The 20,785-nt window shown below is 38.0% G+C and overlaps 1 protein-coding gene and 1 long non-coding RNA gene across 5 annotated transcripts in view; one reads left to right on the top strand and one right to left on the bottom strand.

Moving 5' to 3' along the window:
* The first annotated feature begins 1,565 nt into the window (after window positions 1-1,565).
* LOC114152713 (uncharacterized) lies at window positions 1,566-4,285 on the top strand. Its single transcript, XR_003597211.1, has 2 exons — window positions 1,566-2,117; window positions 2,151-4,285. It is a non-coding gene; the product is annotated as an uncharacterized LOC114152713 (long non-coding RNA).
* The window catches only part of gabra3 (gamma-aminobutyric acid type A receptor subunit alpha3), a 124,016-nt gene continuing 105,504 nt past the window's right edge, over window positions 2,274-20,785 (bottom strand). For 2 of the 4 annotated variants that reach the window (XM_028030638.1, XM_028030636.1), the window contains exons 8-11: window positions 20,027-20,179; window positions 17,299-17,504; window positions 7,918-7,956; window positions 2,274-7,775 (exon numbers count right to left, since the gene is read on the bottom strand). In XM_028030638.1, the coding sequence (XP_027886439.1) occupies window positions 7,455-7,775; window positions 7,918-7,956; window positions 17,299-17,504; window positions 20,027-20,179 (719 nt within the window). In that variant the 3' untranslated portion in view covers window positions 2,274-7,454. Of the gene's footprint in view, window positions 7,776-7,917; window positions 7,957-15,070; window positions 15,679-17,298; window positions 17,505-20,026; window positions 20,180-20,785 lie in introns of those variants that run through there. The other 2 variants (XM_028030639.1, XM_028030640.1) reach the window with 2 other exon arrangements.

The following is a 20,785-nucleotide window of genomic DNA, read 5'->3' as shown; positions in this document are numbered from 1 at the left end:
TACTCATATTTAAAAATATGCATGCTAGATTAGAAAGAGACTAATTAATAACAAATTTAAGATTTGTGGTTTATAATAGTCAGTGTGATGTACAGGACAAACAAAGCACTACAATTGAGTTTCCTACTTAAAATTACTCATCTGAGGTTTTAAAATAAAATCTGAAGCAGTGTAATTTTCTCAGATGGGATAAATATAGATCTCTGGAAAAAATGAAGAGACCACTTAAAATGATCATTTTCTCAGATTTTACTTTTTATACATATATGTTTGAGTGAAATTAACATGATTCTTCTACTCAATGAACCACTGACAACATGTCTACGAGATTCCAAGCAAATATGTTTGCAGAAAACGAGAAATGGTAAAAATAACAAAAAAAGATGCAGCGTTTCTGGACCTCAAATAATGCAAAGAAAACAAGTTAATATTCATTTAGAAACAACAATACTGATGTTTCAACTCAGGAAGAGTTTAGAAATCAATATTTGGTGGAATAACCAGGAGAATCTGGTTATTTGGTTATTCCACCAAATAATTTTTTTATTTATTTATCAGAAGCCACACTGGGTCCAACGTCAAACCCAAGGACACTTTGGATCAAATAAGTAACTTTGTAATTGGAAGATGGCCATTCTTCTGCTGAGCTGGTGTTCCACCACACTGACTTCATTTATCAGAACGGATACTGCGTCCATGTTTTCTTTTCTCTTTTCATACAGTCATTGATTAAGTCTCCAGTAGCTGCTGCTAACAAGAAGCCCTGCCACTGCTTTGGTGTGAAAGTAAAGATAGCAGAGGTTTTAGAAAGCAATCGTCTTGGTTTGACTGATCCTGGTCTCATCTGGCCGTCCTGGATTTAAATCTGTTGATTGTAGGCCACCGTAATGTGAACTAGAGACATCGATTCCTTGACATTTTAGACTCGGTTTACTACTCATTACTCAGATATTTTTTATTTTGTTCATTTGATGAACAAGCTTGTGTGAGCTAGGAACTAAATTAAAACAATTTCCTATTACAAGTAAAAAAAAAAAAAAAAAAAGAAGAAGAAGAAAAGAGAGTAAATTAAATTCTGTCATTTTTGTGCCAAGTGTATTTTTAGTGTTTAGGCTTTGAAGATGTTAATGTGACAGTTTCGCATGAAGCTCATTTGCATAATAGTTAATAGTTTTTCATCCAAAGGGCTTTGTGATTGCGACACACAAACTAGGCCATCGCATCACTTTTCCACTGAAAACGTCAAGTTAGCTCAGCTTGAGCGAAATACCTCATTTTAAATTATTAAGTTAATGCCACTTTCTCCTTTTGTTTTCTATCATAATTGAAGTGCTGAGCATTGCATAATTCATACCAGTGCTGCAAGTTTCAAACGCCGAAGTTTCTCTCAACTCGTCAGACCGACTTTCTGGTCATTCTTTGCCACACAACCAGAGGGCATAACCGTTGTCAGGTTTAGCTACTAATTACTTATGTCACAAAGTGAGAGCCACAGATTTGCTGTTGCTGCCTATCAGTTGGATTGTTGAAGTAAAGCAGAAAAGAAAAAAAACAACAACTTTGTTTTTACTTTCAGATAACTTTATTCCCCTGTGCCGTTTCAGAAGACTTAATGGGCTGCAATTCCAACTTGGCTGGAGTCGCTTGTCTTTCTACATAATACCGCATTTGCTTATTATGTTTTGCTTTGCATTTATTACTGTGGCTCCAGCCTGGTATGTTTACTTGGAGGCATTAATGAGCCTGGGGCTTTTAAGGAGCAGTCCAGCCTTCAATTGTGAAAGTCACATGAGCAGAAGTTCATCATGTAGTGCTCTTTGTTAGTCTCTCTAGTGTGCTAAAAATTCATCATTATTAAAAAAACCTTCAAAGTACAATGGAACGTAAAGAACGGGGGCTTTTGGACAAGAACCAACAGCGACAAGGTCAGGTGAAAATGGCACTAAAATGTGTTTGTTTGTAATACCTTGTGGGGACCATTTTCCTGACATATTACGCTGTTGGGACCCCTGCTCCTTGTGGGGGCCGAAGCCTGGTCCCCACAAGGGAAAACGCTGATTTTGGGTCAGGAGTCAGATTTAGGACTAAGGTGTGAATTGAGTTTTGGTTAGGGTTAGGTATGTAATGGTTAGGGTTTGGATAAGGTTTAGGCTGTAGAAATGAATGGAAGTCAATGGAAAGTTCCCACAAAGACAGCCACGCAAACGTGTGTGTGCATGTGTGTGTATGAAGCTCGATTGCAACCAGGAAGGGCCCTTATTTGAACGCCAAGACAAAATACAACGTCCTTTTAATCCCTATTTCCATTTGCTACATCTCATACAGTAAGCACACAAACAAGTGTAACGTACAGAGAGTCCAGTCACTGGGCATACAGAGAGCAACTTCCAGAGAAAAATCACAAAGTCCACAAAGTTCCCAGAGCAGTCTTTGTGGAGGAAGTCCTTGGTCTCTCAATGCGGAGGGACATGCAGTGAAATCGCTGGAAGGAAAACAAAGTGTGTACAACTCTGCTTGCAGACAGCTGCTAATTCACAGTTAGGTTTGGAAAGTGCACACAAGGTACTGATCTTGTAATTAGCTCGATGAATATTATCTCTACTGTTCTTTACTACCATAACACTTAGTGTTACAGATCTCACTGTAAGACAGCAGTATCTATATGATGTAAAAAATAAATGACATGACATATCGATATTCACAAAAAAAAATCTATTGGAATTGATTTCACAATATCTACAAATTCACAAGTTAATTACACTTTCTGAACAAGTTTTTGCCATTATTAATCTCTTTAGCTGATCTAGTTTTCTACGGCTTTCTATGCATCCACACCTTTGCATCAATGCTGTAGAGGTTATGCTGTATCAAACAGGATATTTAATGCTGTACTAATTAGCATAAATATATTCATATAGTATTATACTCTTAATATACTGCATCTCACTGTATAGAATGACATGGTTTTACTTATTTTAACTCTGGCCCTGTTTGGATAACACCACATAATACAATTAAACCCAAACCTGAATGGCAGATTTCTGTTTATCAAATCTTCTGAGGTGTGTGGGAAAAAATAAATAAATAAATAAATAAAATGAATATTTCTCACGTTTCTCTGACTAAGCCAAAATGTGCCTGCATTAAAAAGAAAAATCATTAACTGCAAATAATAAAAATGAACTTTTTAAATTTTTTTTTTGCTCGCTCATTTACATTTTCCGTTTGCTGATTAATTCAGAAATTAATCTCTGCAGGGTGATTTTATCATGGGTTATCTGTGGAAACAGTTGCTCAATTGTGCAGTTCTGAATGCGTTTTCCCTTTTTTTTGATACCCAAACATGTGACAGTGGTGAAGGTGAAAAAAATACATGCAGGATTTTATTAGAAAAAAATAAATAAATAAAAAGCTGTTATTTTAAACAACGTAGATGAGGTTTTCAAAGACTTGGTTTCTTTGCTATCACTTTCAAAAACAAAATGAAAAGTAATCCTACAGTTAGAGCGCCTTGCAAATGTGCTTCATTCTCGATACTGCACAAACACTAGCTTCAAAGAGACATGGTGGTGGCAGCATCATGCTGTGGGGCTGCTTCAGTTGGGGAAAAAAAAGCCAGACAGAGATCATGGAAAAAGAAATGCACCGAAAAAAAGAGAATGGAGCTCCAGCTTAAATAATTCTTAATAAATTTGTTACATGTAATCAAATTAAATTAGTCAAGCTTACTTTATTGATGCTTGTTTAACATGACAGCTTAATTAAAATCATACATTTACTTGGATAAACTTAATTTGATTAAGTTTAATCAAATTTAAAAGTTGCATCACATTTTCTTTTTTTCAATTAGGAGCCAAGTGAAGGCAGAAAACCTGTTAAAATTCCAAAATAAGATGTCACAGTTTATCACACACTTATCACTTTATCATATCACTTATCACACTTTATCATAATGTGATAAAGGGCAAGATAGTTTAACATTTTGGCAAAGTTTGTCCATTGCTGAATGTTTTTGATGGTAAATGTATTATTTTTGGTTAAATAACGCTTCTATGGTTAGAGACTATTGATGACATTAGTCAGAGAATGACTATTACATATATTTTATGCATATCACTTGACAAATGCAGCTATTTTGTTTAGAGCCACCAACCTACAGTAACTCCAATCCAGGAACCTGGAGTAGTCAGATGTAATTATTGAAGATGTGTTGACACGTGCTGAATTAAATTAAAGTAAAAATATTTAAAAATAAAAGGGTTCATCTTGACTTGTGCAAAAAAAATGTATAATAACTGCAAACAATCAGCTTACGGTTGATGCTATGTTTCATTTAGTTGAACTAAATGATACATTTAGTTGCACATGCTAAACACTCAAGTGTGTTTAACATGTTTTAAAAAGGGATTCTGCAAGTTTTGTTTACCTTAAATTAAGACTTTAAGATCTTGTTAAAATCTTTATTACTTAAATGAAACACAGACAAGAATTATAGACAATCTTAATACCCTACAGCGACCTTGTTAAGAGTAAATGGAGACGGATGTCGAGTCAGTTCAGTGGATCCATGTGTTTAGTTGTAAACTAAATAAGGGAAAACCCATTCAGAGGCCTGTACTAGAGCTTGTTCTAAGTGTTTATGCTACTGGTTATTAGTAGGTAACAAAGTGAGTGGGATGAAGTCTCAACTCTACACCCTGCTTCAGTGTGTAGTGAATAATAATGCTGAAGACTGCAGGAGCAAACGTACAAATGTTTATGCAGAATCAATGGCTGTTAGATTTGCACATGATTGACCGACAACATTTTACTGGAGCAATACTCTTTCCTCCATACACTTTGTCGGAAGCCAATGCAAGTTGGGATCTCCAGTAAGTCTCTTAAATAATCTTTACTTATTGAATTAGACAGAATGCATCTGGCAAAAATAATATTAATAAATCAAAGTGTTTTAGATTCAGATTGCGTAAATACATAGGTGCAAAAACCAAAAACGTATTATCTCTCTCTCACACACACACACACCCGCACACACTGAAGTCACTTAACAAAGCAGAGACACTCGATGCTCTGTAGCCAAATCTGATGTGACTTTGTTCAACATTTATCACATTTTCTGAATAAATTAAGATTTGTTTTCAACTGGAATTATTAGGCTTTACAGTAATTTCAAGTATATAGATTGCTGTAATCTAAGTGTCTATTTGGATTAATTAAAATTACAGTGTGACACATTGCCATTGCTGTCTACAGCAAAAATAAAGTCAATATATGGACAATAAAATCAGCACCAAAACACGTCACAGGAGAAAGCAAAACAGAAAAGCGTGAATTCTTAGCTGCATGATGACAAGAGACATGATAAACATTTTGGAACAGCATTGAATACAAAGCCAAGAGGGAACAAAGAAAAGAGTAATTGTTTTCATAAATCAAAAGTAAAACTTAAACCTCTTTAGATGTGTAATTCCAAATTTGTCTTCCTTCTGAGGTAATGGTGGTAGTTTCTTGGTTAGGGTGCTCCATAAAAAACCCCAACACAATTTAAATGATAGTTGTTCTCCACAACACTGGAGCCTTGAATCTCTTTGCAAGATCATCTCACAGGAATAGGTCTTTTAACCCTTCGCACTAAGAGGCAGTTTTAGTCTGGGTATCTGTGTGTGTGTGTGTGTGTGTGTATGGGCTGGTTTAGGGAGGGGATAGCCATACACTGGAGTAGATAGAACTTACAGAGACCATTAAATGTTTCTTGACAAATGATACAGTACTTTGCAAAAGCATTAATACCCCTAAAAACTTGTTTTTTCTTATTGTGTCATGTTACAAAGACAAACTTTGATGTGCTTTTAAAGATTTTTTGTGATGGAGCAACTCAAAAATGTTGCACAATTATAAAGTGAAAAGAAGATGTCTTTCAAAGCCTTTTCCAAACAGAAATCTGGAAAAAATGTGGTGAATAATTGTTTTCAGCCTCTTTTGTCCTGAAAATGCAGCCGATAGTCTTTAGACGTCACCTAGTAAAGGGTGCTTTCCCTCCTGATAATCTGGTGGAATCGGTTTGATTAAGGTCCAAAATTGCAACATTTCGTAAATTTTTCAGCTGCACTCTGTCAAACAAACAAAACCCCTTGAAAAACCTGTTCACTCCTTGCCATTGGTGGCTCTGCACCAAGAACCACTGAAGAAAATGACGTGAAAACCTGATATGACACTGGATTTAGACCAGAAGTATGTTGATGTGCTTGAATGGTGCAGTAAAAGTCCAGATCTCAATCTGAGAATCTTTTGCAATATGAATTATTTCTATAGACGTTCTCCAGCCAATCTGAAAGAGTTTGAGCTATTTAAAAAAAACAAAAAAAAACAATGACGAAACAGAAGCTGTAAAGAATGAATCAGAGGAGCTGAAAAGAAATGCCTGCTATATTTTTATGACTTGTACCTAAACAAATTAAAACTAAATAATTTTTTTTTAAAACTTGACATTCCTGCAGGTCTTTGTGCTGATTTGCCACATAAAATCTCAATGAAACACACTAAAGTTGGTGGTTGTAGCAGGACAAAATTTGAAAAGATTTAAGGAGTGTAAATATTTTTGCAAAGCAAACGCACATTTGGAAATGCAAATGTGGGCATGTCTGACTTTTTTCCTTCTTTGTGATGAGTGTTTTCACCAAGGCACGTATATTATCTGTCGTTGAACATAATCAGCCAGTTAAAACAATAAGAGCCAGTGGACTAGAAAATGTACATGCAGCCCTTTGAGGCTGCATTGTGTGTGCTGAGCTTCAGCAGGAGCTGAAGGCCAGAATCTGACAATTATTAATGATGTTCCTATAAAACTATACAGGCCGCCCCAACCAACAGAATCACAATAAAACGGCCAGCGGATGGCTTTCCTTGTGTTTTCGGTGGTATCGGTGTGTGTCTGTGTGCGTACGGCGTGTCAGCGCCTTATCACTGGTAATGAGTCGCGATGAGAACAGAAAACGCATGCGTGTGCTGACTTATTATAAGCAATGAAACAACAACAAAAGGCAAACAAACCCAAAACATGTCAAAACAGGGGGACGCACAATTCGACTACTGTACAAAACGGCAAGCAATCAAGATACAGCAAGGGATTAAACCACAACAGGGAACAGGGCCAGAGCTAAGTGTGGGGTGGAGAAAAAGAAACGGCGCACAAAACACAGACTGATGAGAGAATGTGCTTCCTCCGAGGTCCACCGCTGCACGTGAGTCTAATGGAAACTGGATTTGCCTCCCAACAACAACAGCCGTGCAAAAATATCAAACGTTTAAGAAAAAAAATAAAATAAACAGACACACGAGACATGCGCGCACACACAAACACACGCACGTTAAGATGCGATGGACTTGGCTTTTCCTGCACCTACCTATCTATCTATCTAGCCAGCTGTCTTCCGAAAGCCAACATTTGGTGAAATTCAGTTTAGGTTGTTTGCCTTCATGATCGCGGGCTTTCTGTTGACATACGTGGCCCAGTAGCCTAAGTTGAAAATGAAGAACAGCACTGGGAAGATGATGCGCGATATCTTGTCCACTTTGCTGACGCGGTTGTAGGACTTCTTGGCCTCTGTGTAGGGGTCGTCCATTTTGTGCAGAAAGGAGTGTTTGATCGACGGTCCCGGGGCGCTTTTGGAAATGGTCGTTAAGCCTTGGTCTTTGGCTACGTTGATGCCGTAGGTGGTGCCGACAATGTTGAAGGTGTTGTTGGCCTTTTTAGTCAGCGTGGCCGACTCTCTTCTCTGAAAAGGAAGAAGGCAGTTAAGGTCATGAGTCACAGCAGGGCAGTGGACTAAACAATACTTCCATTTGAACTCATAAAGAGGAAATAGAAGCAACACCACGAAACACGAGACACACACAAGAACAAAACAAAAGCCTAACCATATCTTTAATCCTGGCCATGTTAGCCTGAAACGGTTCCTGAAAAGAAAAGTAGAAAAGAAAAAAAGTTTACCAATTATATTAGAATTACCCAACTTACAGAATCTATTCATCACTATCTAGCTGGAGGTGACTTTCTTTTAAAAAAAAATTATTTTATTACATTTTTACAGTTTTTATAATGTCAAATCAATAGTATATTACACAAATCTGGATTGCAAGAGGAAAATGTCATGAGTAAAAATATCATGACGAGAATATTGAGCTTGTGAGATAAAGAGTGCAGAAAATTGGAACAGTTCTCATGTTTTTATTTGTTATTTTTTTAGGGGGCGCGTGGGAAGGAGAACCAGGCTGGACTGGCGTCTGGTACTGCTAGCAGTAGCAGTAACAGCACAGAGCAGGATTAGAAACAAAGCAAAAAAAACCAAAAAAACAAAAAAAAAACAGCGCCTGAAAACATGTCTGACAAACTGTATCAATGAAGGCAGCCAGGCCTCTTCAGGCAAACAGCTAGTGATAAAGCAAACATGACAAAGGCTGTGTGGGATAGAGCAAGCTGGAGGGTCCGCCGTCTTCCTGCTTCTGGAGCCGTGCGATTGCGGCGCCTTTTCACTTTGGAGTTGCACGGGAAGACACAGTTTCATTTGCCACATTGGCACTCTCACATAACTAAACTCGCATCTTTGGAGGATCCTGCCAGTCTGACGGAGCACAGTGCAACGAGCAATTTGGATGTGGGGAAAACAAGTAGGGCAGTAAGATGGATTACTGAGCTCACTTCTGGTTTCCTGTGTGGCTCACGCTGTGGGTTTGTACTGCAATCATTTCCTGCGCACCAATCATTCCCACTGCGACCTCTTTCAGATCAAGACTGGAACAGTGCATGTCATGGAGGAGGAGAGTTTCAGATTCATGAAGATTATTGGTTAAAAGCTCATCCAGATTGGGTGGAGAGCAGCGGCGGCAGAGGCCAAACTTTAAGTTTTATTATGATATTTTGTGGTACTATTGTGATTTGTGTCACAAACAGCACACAGTAACTATAATAACCATATTTTCAAATGTATTGATATTTATTGATACTTTCATTGAACAAAAATTAGCAAAAAAAAGTAAAACCAACAATCCTAACAGCACTGACAGCTTTTTGGGGGGTTTTAAACATCGTTAATCAGGATTTATTGTGACTATAATAAATCAGAATTTTTATCATGATAAGAAATTTATCACAATAAATGATGAATGATACGATAAATGCCCACCACTAATGGAGAGCATTAGTGTAAGCGTAAATATTTTAGTTTGCCACAGACTTACGATTGGGCGTAGTCTGTGGCCCAATCGTAAGTCTGTGACAACTTGACTGGGCCAATCCAACAAATGAACACACTTTGATATAAGCCACTTAATTTCAGCCCTGGCTGCATGTTTAAGCTGGAAAATGAACATCTGCTGCAGTCTCGGTTATTTTATAAACTCTAGCATGTTACAACAGGTAATAGCTCTTTCAATCTTGCTAGCATAACGCTGTTTCGGCCAGATTGAAGGGGACCGAATACAAATGAAAGAATTCTCTGACTTCTATTTGCAAACAAAACTTGCAGACAAGTTTCATTTAATTCCTATTGCGATTAGGCACCATTCTGTGTTGGTTTATTAAACAGAATCCCTAATAAAACACATTGAAGCGTCAAAACGGTCAAGGGGTGTAAATACTTTGCAAATAACGTCCTCGTTTCCCTTCCAATCTTTCTGCACACAGTTCTTAAAAAAGCAAGCACAATACTGTTTTCATCTGGGATGTATGTTTAAGCAAAGTGCACAGGCAAATGTCAGTTATGACACAAATATGAGCAATTGTGACTCCGGATCTGTTAAAAAACACAGTTTTAGACGATACATTGACGTTAGCTGAGGAGGAAATGTGCGTGAAACAAGAAGGGCTACAGGAAGAGGATGATCCCCGGTTTGCTTGGGCAGCAAATCTTGCTGAGGTCTAACGAAGCTAACAGGGTTGCAGTGATGCTCCCAGATAAATGGACGCTTCCCCATCTATCCCCCAACGAGGCCCCTCCATCACAGTGACAGCTTGGATCAGCAGGAAAAACTAATTACGACATTCAAGTGTCGTATGACCTTAATCAAAGATCATTCGGCTCCCTGGTCCTTAGCGTTAAGGATGTTCTGTGCAGCGCTAACCTGACAAATGAGCTGTACAGAGTCGTTTTCTGTTGCTTTTTAGCTGGGCTGTCATTTGCGCTAATTTATTGGGCCTAATTATTGGGGAAACCATCTGTGGCATTGGGCTTGTCAAGAAAACTGGTAGGGGGTTTGAGATCTATCCAGGTACACGCAGAAAAAGGTGCATGAAGGCCTGAAGGAAATAAAGCAATCTTGTGTTTTGATTTATAATGATTGAGTGTTTTGATAAGGATTAAGTTGAACATGTATGAATACAATAGGTAAAATGACTGTATGTAAGTAATCACTGAATGATTCTGAAAGTGTACGAATCATGATCTGTAATAACATGACAACAATGAAATGATTAAGGTTTGATGATTTATAATAAGTGAAAGAGGTGATTAATGCTTATGATTAATGCTTAATGGAAATCAGCACATAGTTTTTAATATTTGACTGTGTTTAAAAGTTAATCAGAGAAAAGCACATAGTTTTTAATGTTAAAAGGAAAAGGGGAAAAAGGAGAAGGGGAACTTGTGAGTTCCTGCTGTCGCAAGCAGTTCTGAACAGATGGCCAGACGCACAGGATGGGTGGGGCGGTATGGTTGGCTAAGAACAACACGCTGAGGAAAGGACGGTACTTTCCATCCCAGCCAGCAGACAGGAGGGGCCGACGGGGGTTTCCGTGAAATCAGCAGATGTTCAGGAAACCACGTAAACTAACACTCCCCATACACATACATGGCAGAGAACTGTATATAAGCAGACGGAAAAGGAGAAGTTCTTGTTCTTTGTCTGCGGCACCGAAGTAGAGCTAACACGAAGAAGCAGATCGAGGAAACAACAGCAGACCACACCCTGGAGCCACGGGGAAAGCTGAAGCTTCGTGCCACCAAAGGGAGACAAGTTCCAATCGTCCAACCCGGGTTCCTGATTCGATCGTCGGTCTTACCTCAACCCAAACATTGCAACAGACTTGGAGAAAGGACAAAGGTCCCGGAGGGATAAAAGAGTTGGGTTTTCAAAAGCAATTGAGCCCTCTCTACTTTGCTTCTATTCTAAAGAGGATTTTTTCACACAAAGGATAAAGACTCAGACCAAGGTTTTCGGACGTTCCTGTTGCTAAAGATCCACCACCAACTGGGTATGAGTTGAACTCGCTTCCTAAAAAGCTATCTCAGAATCTGCGACATAGGTTAGGGAAAGAGACAGGAGGGTATGATTGTACATGTTGATCTTATTACACTGCTTTTGACTTATATACAATTGATTATTGATTTGTATGTCACATATCCCTGCTTAAGCTTGCTTAATAAATTCTTACTCTAAAATTCTAATGAGGTTGGTGGACATTGGAATTAGTTGAGTCATTTAATCATTTTTCAGTTCTTTTAATAAAGGTAAAACTAAGGTACATGGTTCTAGTGAAAAGGAGGCTTCATAATTTCCTTTGGCGAGAGTAAAATAATGACCCAGGGACTTACATCCAAGTCACTGAATTTAATCTAGCCGGTTCCAAGAGCAAGTTATATTTTAGAAAGCGAGCTACCGTTAACAGGAGTGGTTATTGGAATTATGCAGCTGTGAGGGCTACTCAGCTGACTGTTTCTTAACTGAAAAGGGTCGTAACTTCTGGATTGGAGGTAGTTAGAGCTAGACGAATCGCTTTCGATACCAGTTTGAATAGATTATCTCTTATAGATCTCATTTAGGGTAATACCCAGGTCTTAGAGATTTTCCGGACCTGTTAGACAGAGAACTGGTCAGTAGTCGGTCCCGGAGGGTTGTGATGAAGTGGGCGGGGCTAGCTATTGCAGGATAACGGACAGGCTGGATGCATTTTGTTACGAACCTAATGTGTCACAGCACATAATTTACTTCTGCTTAAAAGATCTGCATGCACTAGTCCAAGTAATTGGGCTGGCTGAAGGCAAAACACCATCACAATGCATCCGTTGACCTTGTCCTCATAGCTTCGGCAAATTGTTGCTTAAGAATTGAAATGTGTCTCAGGGTGATTAAGCGATTGTGCTGCCCTGTGCTTCACTGCTTGCAGCTGGGAGTGTGCATGTGAGCAAACCTTGGGACGGTCGGCACCCCCTCTATGTTTGGAGATGAAATGTTGGCATGTTTAATAGCCTCAAGTGAGTAAGCATGTGGGGGAATGAGAGTGTGGGCAGCACAAGGAGAACCATAATGACCTCGCTTGTGCCTGTGTGGTTCTGGAATGACTGTTTTTATTTAAATATAGGTTCAACGGACGGCCTCTGTTAATCCTTTATTTGCATGTTTTGTCCCTTTGTTTTAAAATCTCCTTCCGGGTTCATTAGTTGGATATACCAGTGCCATATTAAGACAAAAAGGTGTTTTGTTGGAGTAGCTTTTGTAAAAATCTTTTTTTTTTTTTTTTTGCATAAAATCTGTCACTATGTTTTCACATTGTAATAAGAGTCAGATAATCTGTTGAAAAAACATCAAGCTCCTCCTTCTCCTCCCGGTGATATTGGTGCCATCTGCCAATCAGAGCCAGGAGGAGGGTCATAGCGCTGTCAATCACCCTCGTGTATGGCCTCATGGTGGAGAAACAACTTACCGTCACAGGAAAACTGTTTATCCTCTGTCATCGGCGGCCATGGTAACTAACCTTAGCATTTGTGGCAGCCTACGTTGTGGAGAACTACAACTTAGGCATAGAGTCGGGGGGCGGAGGGAGTGAGCAGTGCGCACAAGCATGACTGTCAATGCTAAGGACGTCCTCCTGACTCTGAGTGGCTGTTTCTGACAGAGCTGTGTATCTCTGTAGATGGAAGTAGAACCACAGGAAGGGGGCAGAAGAGATTTTTATTTTTTGCAGATTGTCTGTTTCATATTATACAAGTGTGACATAGTGACAGTTTAAAAAAAAAAGTATATATATGTTGGTTTTTTTTAATGCTGCAGCTTTAAAAAACAAATGTGTGGAAAAATGTCTGACAATCAATCAAAAATTGGGTCCATCAAACTTCTAAGAGATTTAGGCGTTTGTTACAACAAGTGATAGAAGACGCAGCTTTCTAAAACTATAAATAAGTATGTGAAAGAAAAAAAAATGTATCATCTGTGTTTAGATATCATGATTCGTGCTGCAAGCTCAGATATGTGTGAAACCACAATCACTTTGTGGCTTCATCAGAGAAAGTCGCTGTAACACCAGCTTGCGACTCTGCCTGTGCTGACGCAAACAGAATACATCTCTCACCGAAGCGTCCAATCGTTGCAAGAATTTGCCTTTCTAACCAAAAACTCCCCACAGGCTAATTCCTGAGATGAGCCCTCCTTCAGCTGCAAAGGGGAGAGCTAATTAGGCACACGGCGTGGCAGACAGAAAATAAGGTGACGAGAAAGTAAAAAGCACACAACGACATTAAAGTAAACCATTTCACATGGGTTTGCTCACAGTCGGGGATGTAAAAACAAATATTAAAAATAATTGTCTGCTGCTACTGGGTGCACAGCTCTTTGCCAAAGTATTCATGCCCCTTGATGTTTACTACATGTTGCAATGTTGCAGCCATAAGCCTCAATGTATTTTTAACATGATTTACCGTTCAAAAAATTCAAAATAACTGAGAGGTGCCAGGACAACAACAAGGGGTTTTCAAAAAACATTCCTTGTCAAAGAAGAGTCTGGATTTTGCTCCAACCATTTTCCAATAAGCTTTGCTGTTCCCACAGCACGATGCTGCCGCCAAACTACAGCAGATCATGGCTTTCTTTATGTTTTCTTTTAAGTGAGTGCCAAACAGTTCTGCCAGAAAACTGTCACACCTATCAGTGACTTTTCTGTCCAACTCATTTTACACTAGAAAAACAAAATCCTACAAAGTATTTTAGGTCTAATTTCTTATGCAAATATTATCGTACCCTTAAAATAACACAAAACAAACTTACAAGTAACTTTTCAGCAAAGTGTAGGAACGTTTACATCAATAATTCTTTAATATTGATATATATATATATTGTTTTATCAATGCCAAGATATTATTGACTTACAAGCTCCTGCACTTTACTGAAAAGTTACTTCTATGTTAGTTTTGTTGAATTTTAAGTAATCTGAGATCTTTGGACTAGAAACTAGACAAAATATGTGGAAAGATTTTGTGTTTATTTATTTCTTTTTTTTAGTGTAGCTGCAGTTTTTGCAGCTGTAATGCAGCCAGTCGGTTTCGGTGAACGCTCACATCTTGGTAGGTTTATGGTATCCAAATTAAGGTGGCTAAATTCAAATGAAATACCACATTTCTCATATTTTTATTTGTTAAGTCCTTCCACATCGCAATTATGCACCATTTTGTTCACCTATTGCATAAAATCCCAATAAAATGCAGTTTTTACGTTTTTGGTCGTAATGACACACGTTCAGGCTGAGCGTATACTTGTCGCTAGACGCCACGGAGCTTCAAAGTCCACACGACGACCTGACTCTAAACTCCAAAGCGACCCTCTTTCGTCTGACGGTTTATTGCATTAGATCAAATCTTTTGCTCCATTTGTCATAAGGCTGCGTATTTAAACTCCGATGCCACTGCTTTCCAGTTGCTTATATCTGTAGGGAATGCGACGGCAGAGTCTTGTGTGTCCGTGTGACCCCGTTCCGTTTTATCTATCGTGACAACTGCGTGCTCAGCAGAGCCCCTGAGAACGCAGCCCAGGCTGCTGCCATTAAATTCAGCCTTCAGAAAGGAAGGAAACTCTCCCTGCTGACTAAAAAGTTCCACTGCATCTCGGCCTGTCAGTCTCAGGACCAAATGTCACGCTATAGAAAAAAAAATAAATAAATAAAAGCGCAGAGGCGGCATTGATTGGGTCAAACACTTTGTACATATGTAGCAAAAATAGATGTGTGACAATCTGTCGAAGCTGAAATGAGTTTTGTTGTGTTTCTGACTGATAAGTGTTTTGATGTGCTTTGTCAGCGACTCTTGAGACAAGCATCTTGTAAAGCCATTTTGTCAATAAAGCTTTTAGTCATTTGCATATCTCTGGAGATTAACTGCTCTCATTAAATCTAAAAAAAAAACAAAACAGAAACAACTTCAAAATTTAAATGCCTGATCTATTCATTTTATTTTTCATGTGTTAAAGTATATATTCAATTTTGTGTTAAAACGTGAATCATTTCCGTCACAACTTCAACCCTGCCTCGTTCAAGCTCCATTAAATATAGTGTCAGGATCCAAGTTGACAATGTGAGAACAGCTTATGCTGGCATACATAAAAAATGTAAGGAAACCAGAAATAACACTGTAAATAAAGCATTAAGAGCAATTACATCGCAGAGAGCGTTTTCACAGAAGTTTAATTATGGCTTTAAACACTAAACATGCACTGTATTATGTGGGAACATTTGTTCATACAAGACAAAACAGCTCAAGCAAAAATGCTCACCGAAGTGGAACGATAATCAAAGAAGGAGAAAATCTTTTTCAAGTTCACATTTGTCAGCTTTTTCTGCCGCGCTATGCATCTGAATTTACTTTATTCTGACATCTTTCCGACATTTTGCACGGATCTGCGAGGCGGGCTGACGCTGATCTGAAAAACAAAATTAATTATTCACTGAAGTATGTAGATCTAAATCCTGTTTTTGGGAGGAGGACGACGGTTTGTTTACATTCCGGATGAGATTTCATCCTAGCAAATTCAATCAAAGCGAATACTTGACATCTGACTCTTAACATGCTGAACCAGAGAAAACTGTCAAAGAAATGTATTTATTTTTTTATTAAGCTCTCTTTGATGGAGTTCCAAACTATATAGGTTTTTTTTTATTTTATTTTATTTTTTATTTGGTTTGTTTGGCATTTTTCCACTGAAATTTCTTCCAATTTGGCTTTTTTCCCCCCACCTCACGTGTTTCAAATAATCACACTCATTTTAAGGTCAGACAAAAACACAAAATGCAGGTTTTAAAATTATGACACTTATTGGAGGGGGAGGCTGTCCAAACCAACCTGGACCCATGTCAATAAACTAACCCCCATGGCCTTTGTTTTTGTGAATCAACTAATTAACCACATTTAATGGAAAACTAAATTCATTTTCACTCGACTAAATACAAAATAAATAAACCTTATCAAGCAGTTTGAAGTAGACTCATAGAAATAAAAAATAAGAAATTTTTGGTTGCTACAAAAAACAAACAAAAAAACCCTCCTCTTTTCCCCCCCACACTCATTTCTTCTTTTTTACATTTATGTTCAGATTGACGAAGATGCCTTTGCATGAGCTGAGCATGATTCAGCCAACATTTTTCCATTCAAAGCCACTCCAAAAATGTACTTTTACATAGAACCAGGTGGGTTTGGAAAGCACTTTTTCCCTTAATGAATAAAATTGTCATTTGTTTCTCTTTGTCTCATATGAAAATAGGTCTGATCATGTGAAACGGAGGTGAAATCTATTTTTGAAGCTCTGAGTATAAGCAGGTTACGCTCATATTCATATTAAGCTGTGTGCTCCGACTGCAACCAGTACTTTAAATGGGTCACATGCAGAAGAAAAAAGTACTAAAACACCAAAGTTATATTTCTGTGTCACAACTTTACCAGAAATGAACTCTTTTTTTTTTGTATCTTTGTAAACAACGCACAAACTTTCCTGCTGTACCGGTGAATAGAAACTGCATAGGTTACGATTCATCTTGCTTTCATACGGAGGGAAAGGGTAAACCTGAGGTGATTCATTTGAAGTGAAGCACGCTCACTCTCTGATCAGCATGCAAGATGTAAGGATGGAGTCTTTTTTCTTCTTCTTTTTTTTTTTTTAGCGAGAGCGAACGCACGCTGCCTTTTTAAAATGAGCGCTGAACATATGCTGCGATTGTAAATCAGGGCCAACGTCTCTGGGAGTTTACTTCTGCTCTTGCTCTCAGTGTTCCTGTTCCATTTGGCTGCTAATGAATAAATAAAAGGCCTCTTTAAAGTCTTTAAAGAACACTCAAGGCTGTGTTTAAAAAAAGAGGAACCTGCTATGTGTGGCCAAAACTGAAGATTTTCTCAAGATTATTTTTAACATCGAGGTCAAAAACCAAGTTAATGATATGTATTAAGTGCAATAAAACCCTCGACTTATTTCTGAAAAGCGTTCTCGGATTCCTCATGCTCTTGCAGTCGATAGATCCATGTATGGCGTGTCGATTGTTTCATCACTCACCCTTATTTCCATGCCCTCTCTTTTCCCATCCCACGCCCAGCTGCGTTTGGTGAAGTAGTTGACTGTCGCAAACTCTATCAGGGCAGAGAAGACAAAGGCATAGCACACTGCCATGAACCAGTCCATGGCAGTGGCATAGGCCACCTTAGGGAGGGAGTTTCTAGCACTGATGCTCAGAGTGGTCATGGTTAGGACCGTGGTGACCCCTGAAGACAGAAGGAAAACACAAACGAAGAGGTTCAGCGGAGCTAAGAGTATTTCTTTTACAATATTTGTAACTTTTAATTGGTTCAGAGTAGGGCTTAATCGTGATGAATCGATTAGTGAAATAGTCGTCAACTAATTTAGCAATCTATTGATCGTTAACTGGAGTATATAGACCTAAAGAAAAAAAAAGGCAGCACAGTCAAAACTGAACAATCGATTCATTTCCCATTTAGAATAAAAAAAAAACTTATTTGTTTGTAAATATGTTCAACCCAGAACTCCTCAGGAGCCATAATATCCTGGTTCATATTCTATAAAAAAATAAAATAAAATAATAATAATAATAATCTCTTTGCATTCCAATTGTGAATACAGAAAAATACTATTTTCTCTCTTTAATAGAAGTAATGAAATTGTTTACTTGCATTTTCTAATACTGTATAAAAAGCTTCAATGAAAACTCTGCCGAATGCGGCATCTTTAAAATCCGATTAATCATCAGAATAATCCAGAGATTAATCGAGAACTGAAATAGTTGCATTCCGGGTTCAGAGTGTGCGTTTAAAATCAATGATCTAACTTGAATTTGCACTTTTAGACGAAATTGGAAGTCGAGGCTCTTACATAAGCTGCTTCACATAAATCAGAAATCAGATCGCAGCGCTTCATAACGCTGACACAGTTCACTGACGTGTAAACATCACAAGTGCACAGGGTCAGTACATCGAGTTCAGACGACCAGAAACCAGCCGCCACTGCATTACAGCAATTGCATTACAAGGCATCTATTGTTCTGTGTTTTTTTTCCTTTTTATTCTGTCTTAAACAAGTCTGATGCAAGAATTGTTAAATAAATGATAAATGGATAAGTGGAGCGCTCTATGGCGGTGAGTTGAGAGGAATTTGAAAGAATAAACCATCAAGTTGCAATAAATAATTAAAAGAAACAAAAACATTATATAACCACATTTTATGTTGGCTTCCGTTTGTTCAGAAAGAAGTGAGCTTTCTGCTGGTTTGGCTCAAAGCGATTCACTCCTCTGGTAGATTTAGCTTTAAAGGACTCATTTACTTTTATCAAATCGTTTATTCTGACTGGAAGTAATATTGATGCTTTTGAGTGGCCCAGAGTTGAATCTGATGTAGAATCTGTGGAGGGAGATCAAGATTAAAAGGTCTCCCAACCTTAAAAACTGGTGAAATGGTGAAAAATAAAAAAGCTGGTCAGAAATAACAAGCACTTCATTGTTGTAATAACGTTTCCGTCTGATTTTCAACACATTTCTTTTCTTAAAATGTGAATAAAAAAGAAGAATTCTCGTCCTTAAATCGATTCCCCTTGTAGATTGAGGTTCATGTGTCATTTCCAATCAGAAACAAGATCCTTGGAAGAATAAAAATAAGACATAAATCTAAATTTGATCGGGATGTGGGTAACGCCAAGCCCGACTGTACACTTGGTACGAGCTGCGTCATTAACGGGCCGGTGTCATCGTCAGCAAAACGTTTAGATTGTGAAAAGCGAACAGCAGATCTCTGTCTACTAAAATGATATTAATTGGGAAATGAATCCACTGAGGTGTAAACTGAAAATTTCACAGATCATTTCACATCCCAGCCTTGTCACTTAGCAGTGGCGGGAATGAGATTTGGCTCGGACAATGGCTGCCCATCCAACCACATAAAAACAATCCTGTCTCCGTTCCAATCTATCTTATCTCATAAAAATGGACATGTACGGTTGGGAAAAAAAAGGCAGAGGGGATGATTGAAAACGAAGAGCAGGGAGGTCAACCCGTTTCAGTGAGACACGACTGAGGAATCATAACAAAAAACACAACAACTTGTAGATACGAAGAATTATATTAAAAGTTAGTTACAGTATTTTGCTAAAAGGAAAATAGGTTTGGTGAGCAGAGTGAAAATTCATTCTCAGATCTGAGAAGAACAGTTATTTACAATAATAAATCAATACATTGATTGAATCATATTTCATGATAAAAAACTGGTAAAAGACCATAAGAGAAGATAAAAGATAAATAAACGCCATATTTTTTTAGAAAGACCGCTCTTTAGTCGGATCAATATGTGAAGATTGATTAAAAGCCACTTGGAGGAACGCTGCACAGAGTGATCACAACTTTTGTTTCATATTTTCTAATGCCTCTCCAATAAAAACAAACTGTAAATAAATATATTGTAATTCTTTTATGTTCTGAAGGATTCAAGCTTGCTACCTCTATCAAGAATCATATTTAATTTTTTTTTATGGCTATAGTTGTTGATTTGGTTTAAATCTCTTCTTAGACATTATCTCAGAAATAAATGTCTTCTCATTTCCTGCTTTGTTGCTTGTAAAATAGCACATTTTCAACTAAAAACTCACAAAGTAGCAGCACTTTAAGCAAGGGGAAGGAAGCCGTTGCATGTGGGTTTTTTGCATTATATGGAAACTTTGTTTGGTCGTCCCGAAAATATTCTTAACCGATCAAGAAACCAACTAGCAATTAGCGGCACTCACCAAACACAGTGCGGGCAGGAACCGATTCCCTGTTAAGCCAGAAGGAGACCTGAGACAGTATGACTGTCATGATGCACGGAAGGTAGGTTTGAATCACAAAATAGCCAATTTTCCTTTTCAAATGGAAATATGTCGTCATCACTACGTATTCTCCTGCAGGAAACAAAAACAGAGGCAGAGAGACAAAACAAGTTGTAAAGACTTTTCTTCAGACGTAGTTACAGCACAAAATTGTTACACTAAAATCTTAAAAAAAAAAAAATAATAAACTGTGAAAAAGGATTTGAATGCAACCCTAATTAAAGATCAAAGTAACTTGTAAATTAAGCTTGCTTGTTGGAGATTTTGATGATTTCAGATGGCCCCAAAAAAAAAAAAAAAACTCAACAAAACAAACAAACCAAAAAAAAACCCAAAATAAAATATACATGTGTGCCTTTCCATCAACGAGAGAAGTGCAATCAAGCATGAGTGGGGAAAAACATCCAGTCGGAGAAAGATGTTTTTATGGACTTTTCATTTTCAGCACATTAATTTTAATTTTAAAAGCCTCCTGGTACATTTGGGTAATATCAGAATGCAGCGTGCCGCACCTCAAAGGAGATTCAAAACCACAAGTAAGTCAGTAGTTATTCAGGTGGCTTAACCCGTTTACAGAACATTGACATTTTCCTTTTTGCCACTCTTATATGTAGATATATATTTTTGTGGAGAGTGTGAGGCTCCATCTTTCTCCAGTGTTTGTATTTGTCACTGATG

This window comes from Xiphophorus couchianus, chromosome 11 (genome assembly GCF_001444195.1).
Source record: "Xiphophorus couchianus chromosome 11, X_couchianus-1.0, whole genome shotgun sequence".
Lineage (NCBI taxonomy): Eukaryota > Metazoa > Chordata > Actinopteri > Cyprinodontiformes > Poeciliidae > Xiphophorus > Xiphophorus couchianus.
Note: the sequence above shows the minus strand (reverse complement) of the source record. Positions and strands in the feature narration are given on the sequence as shown.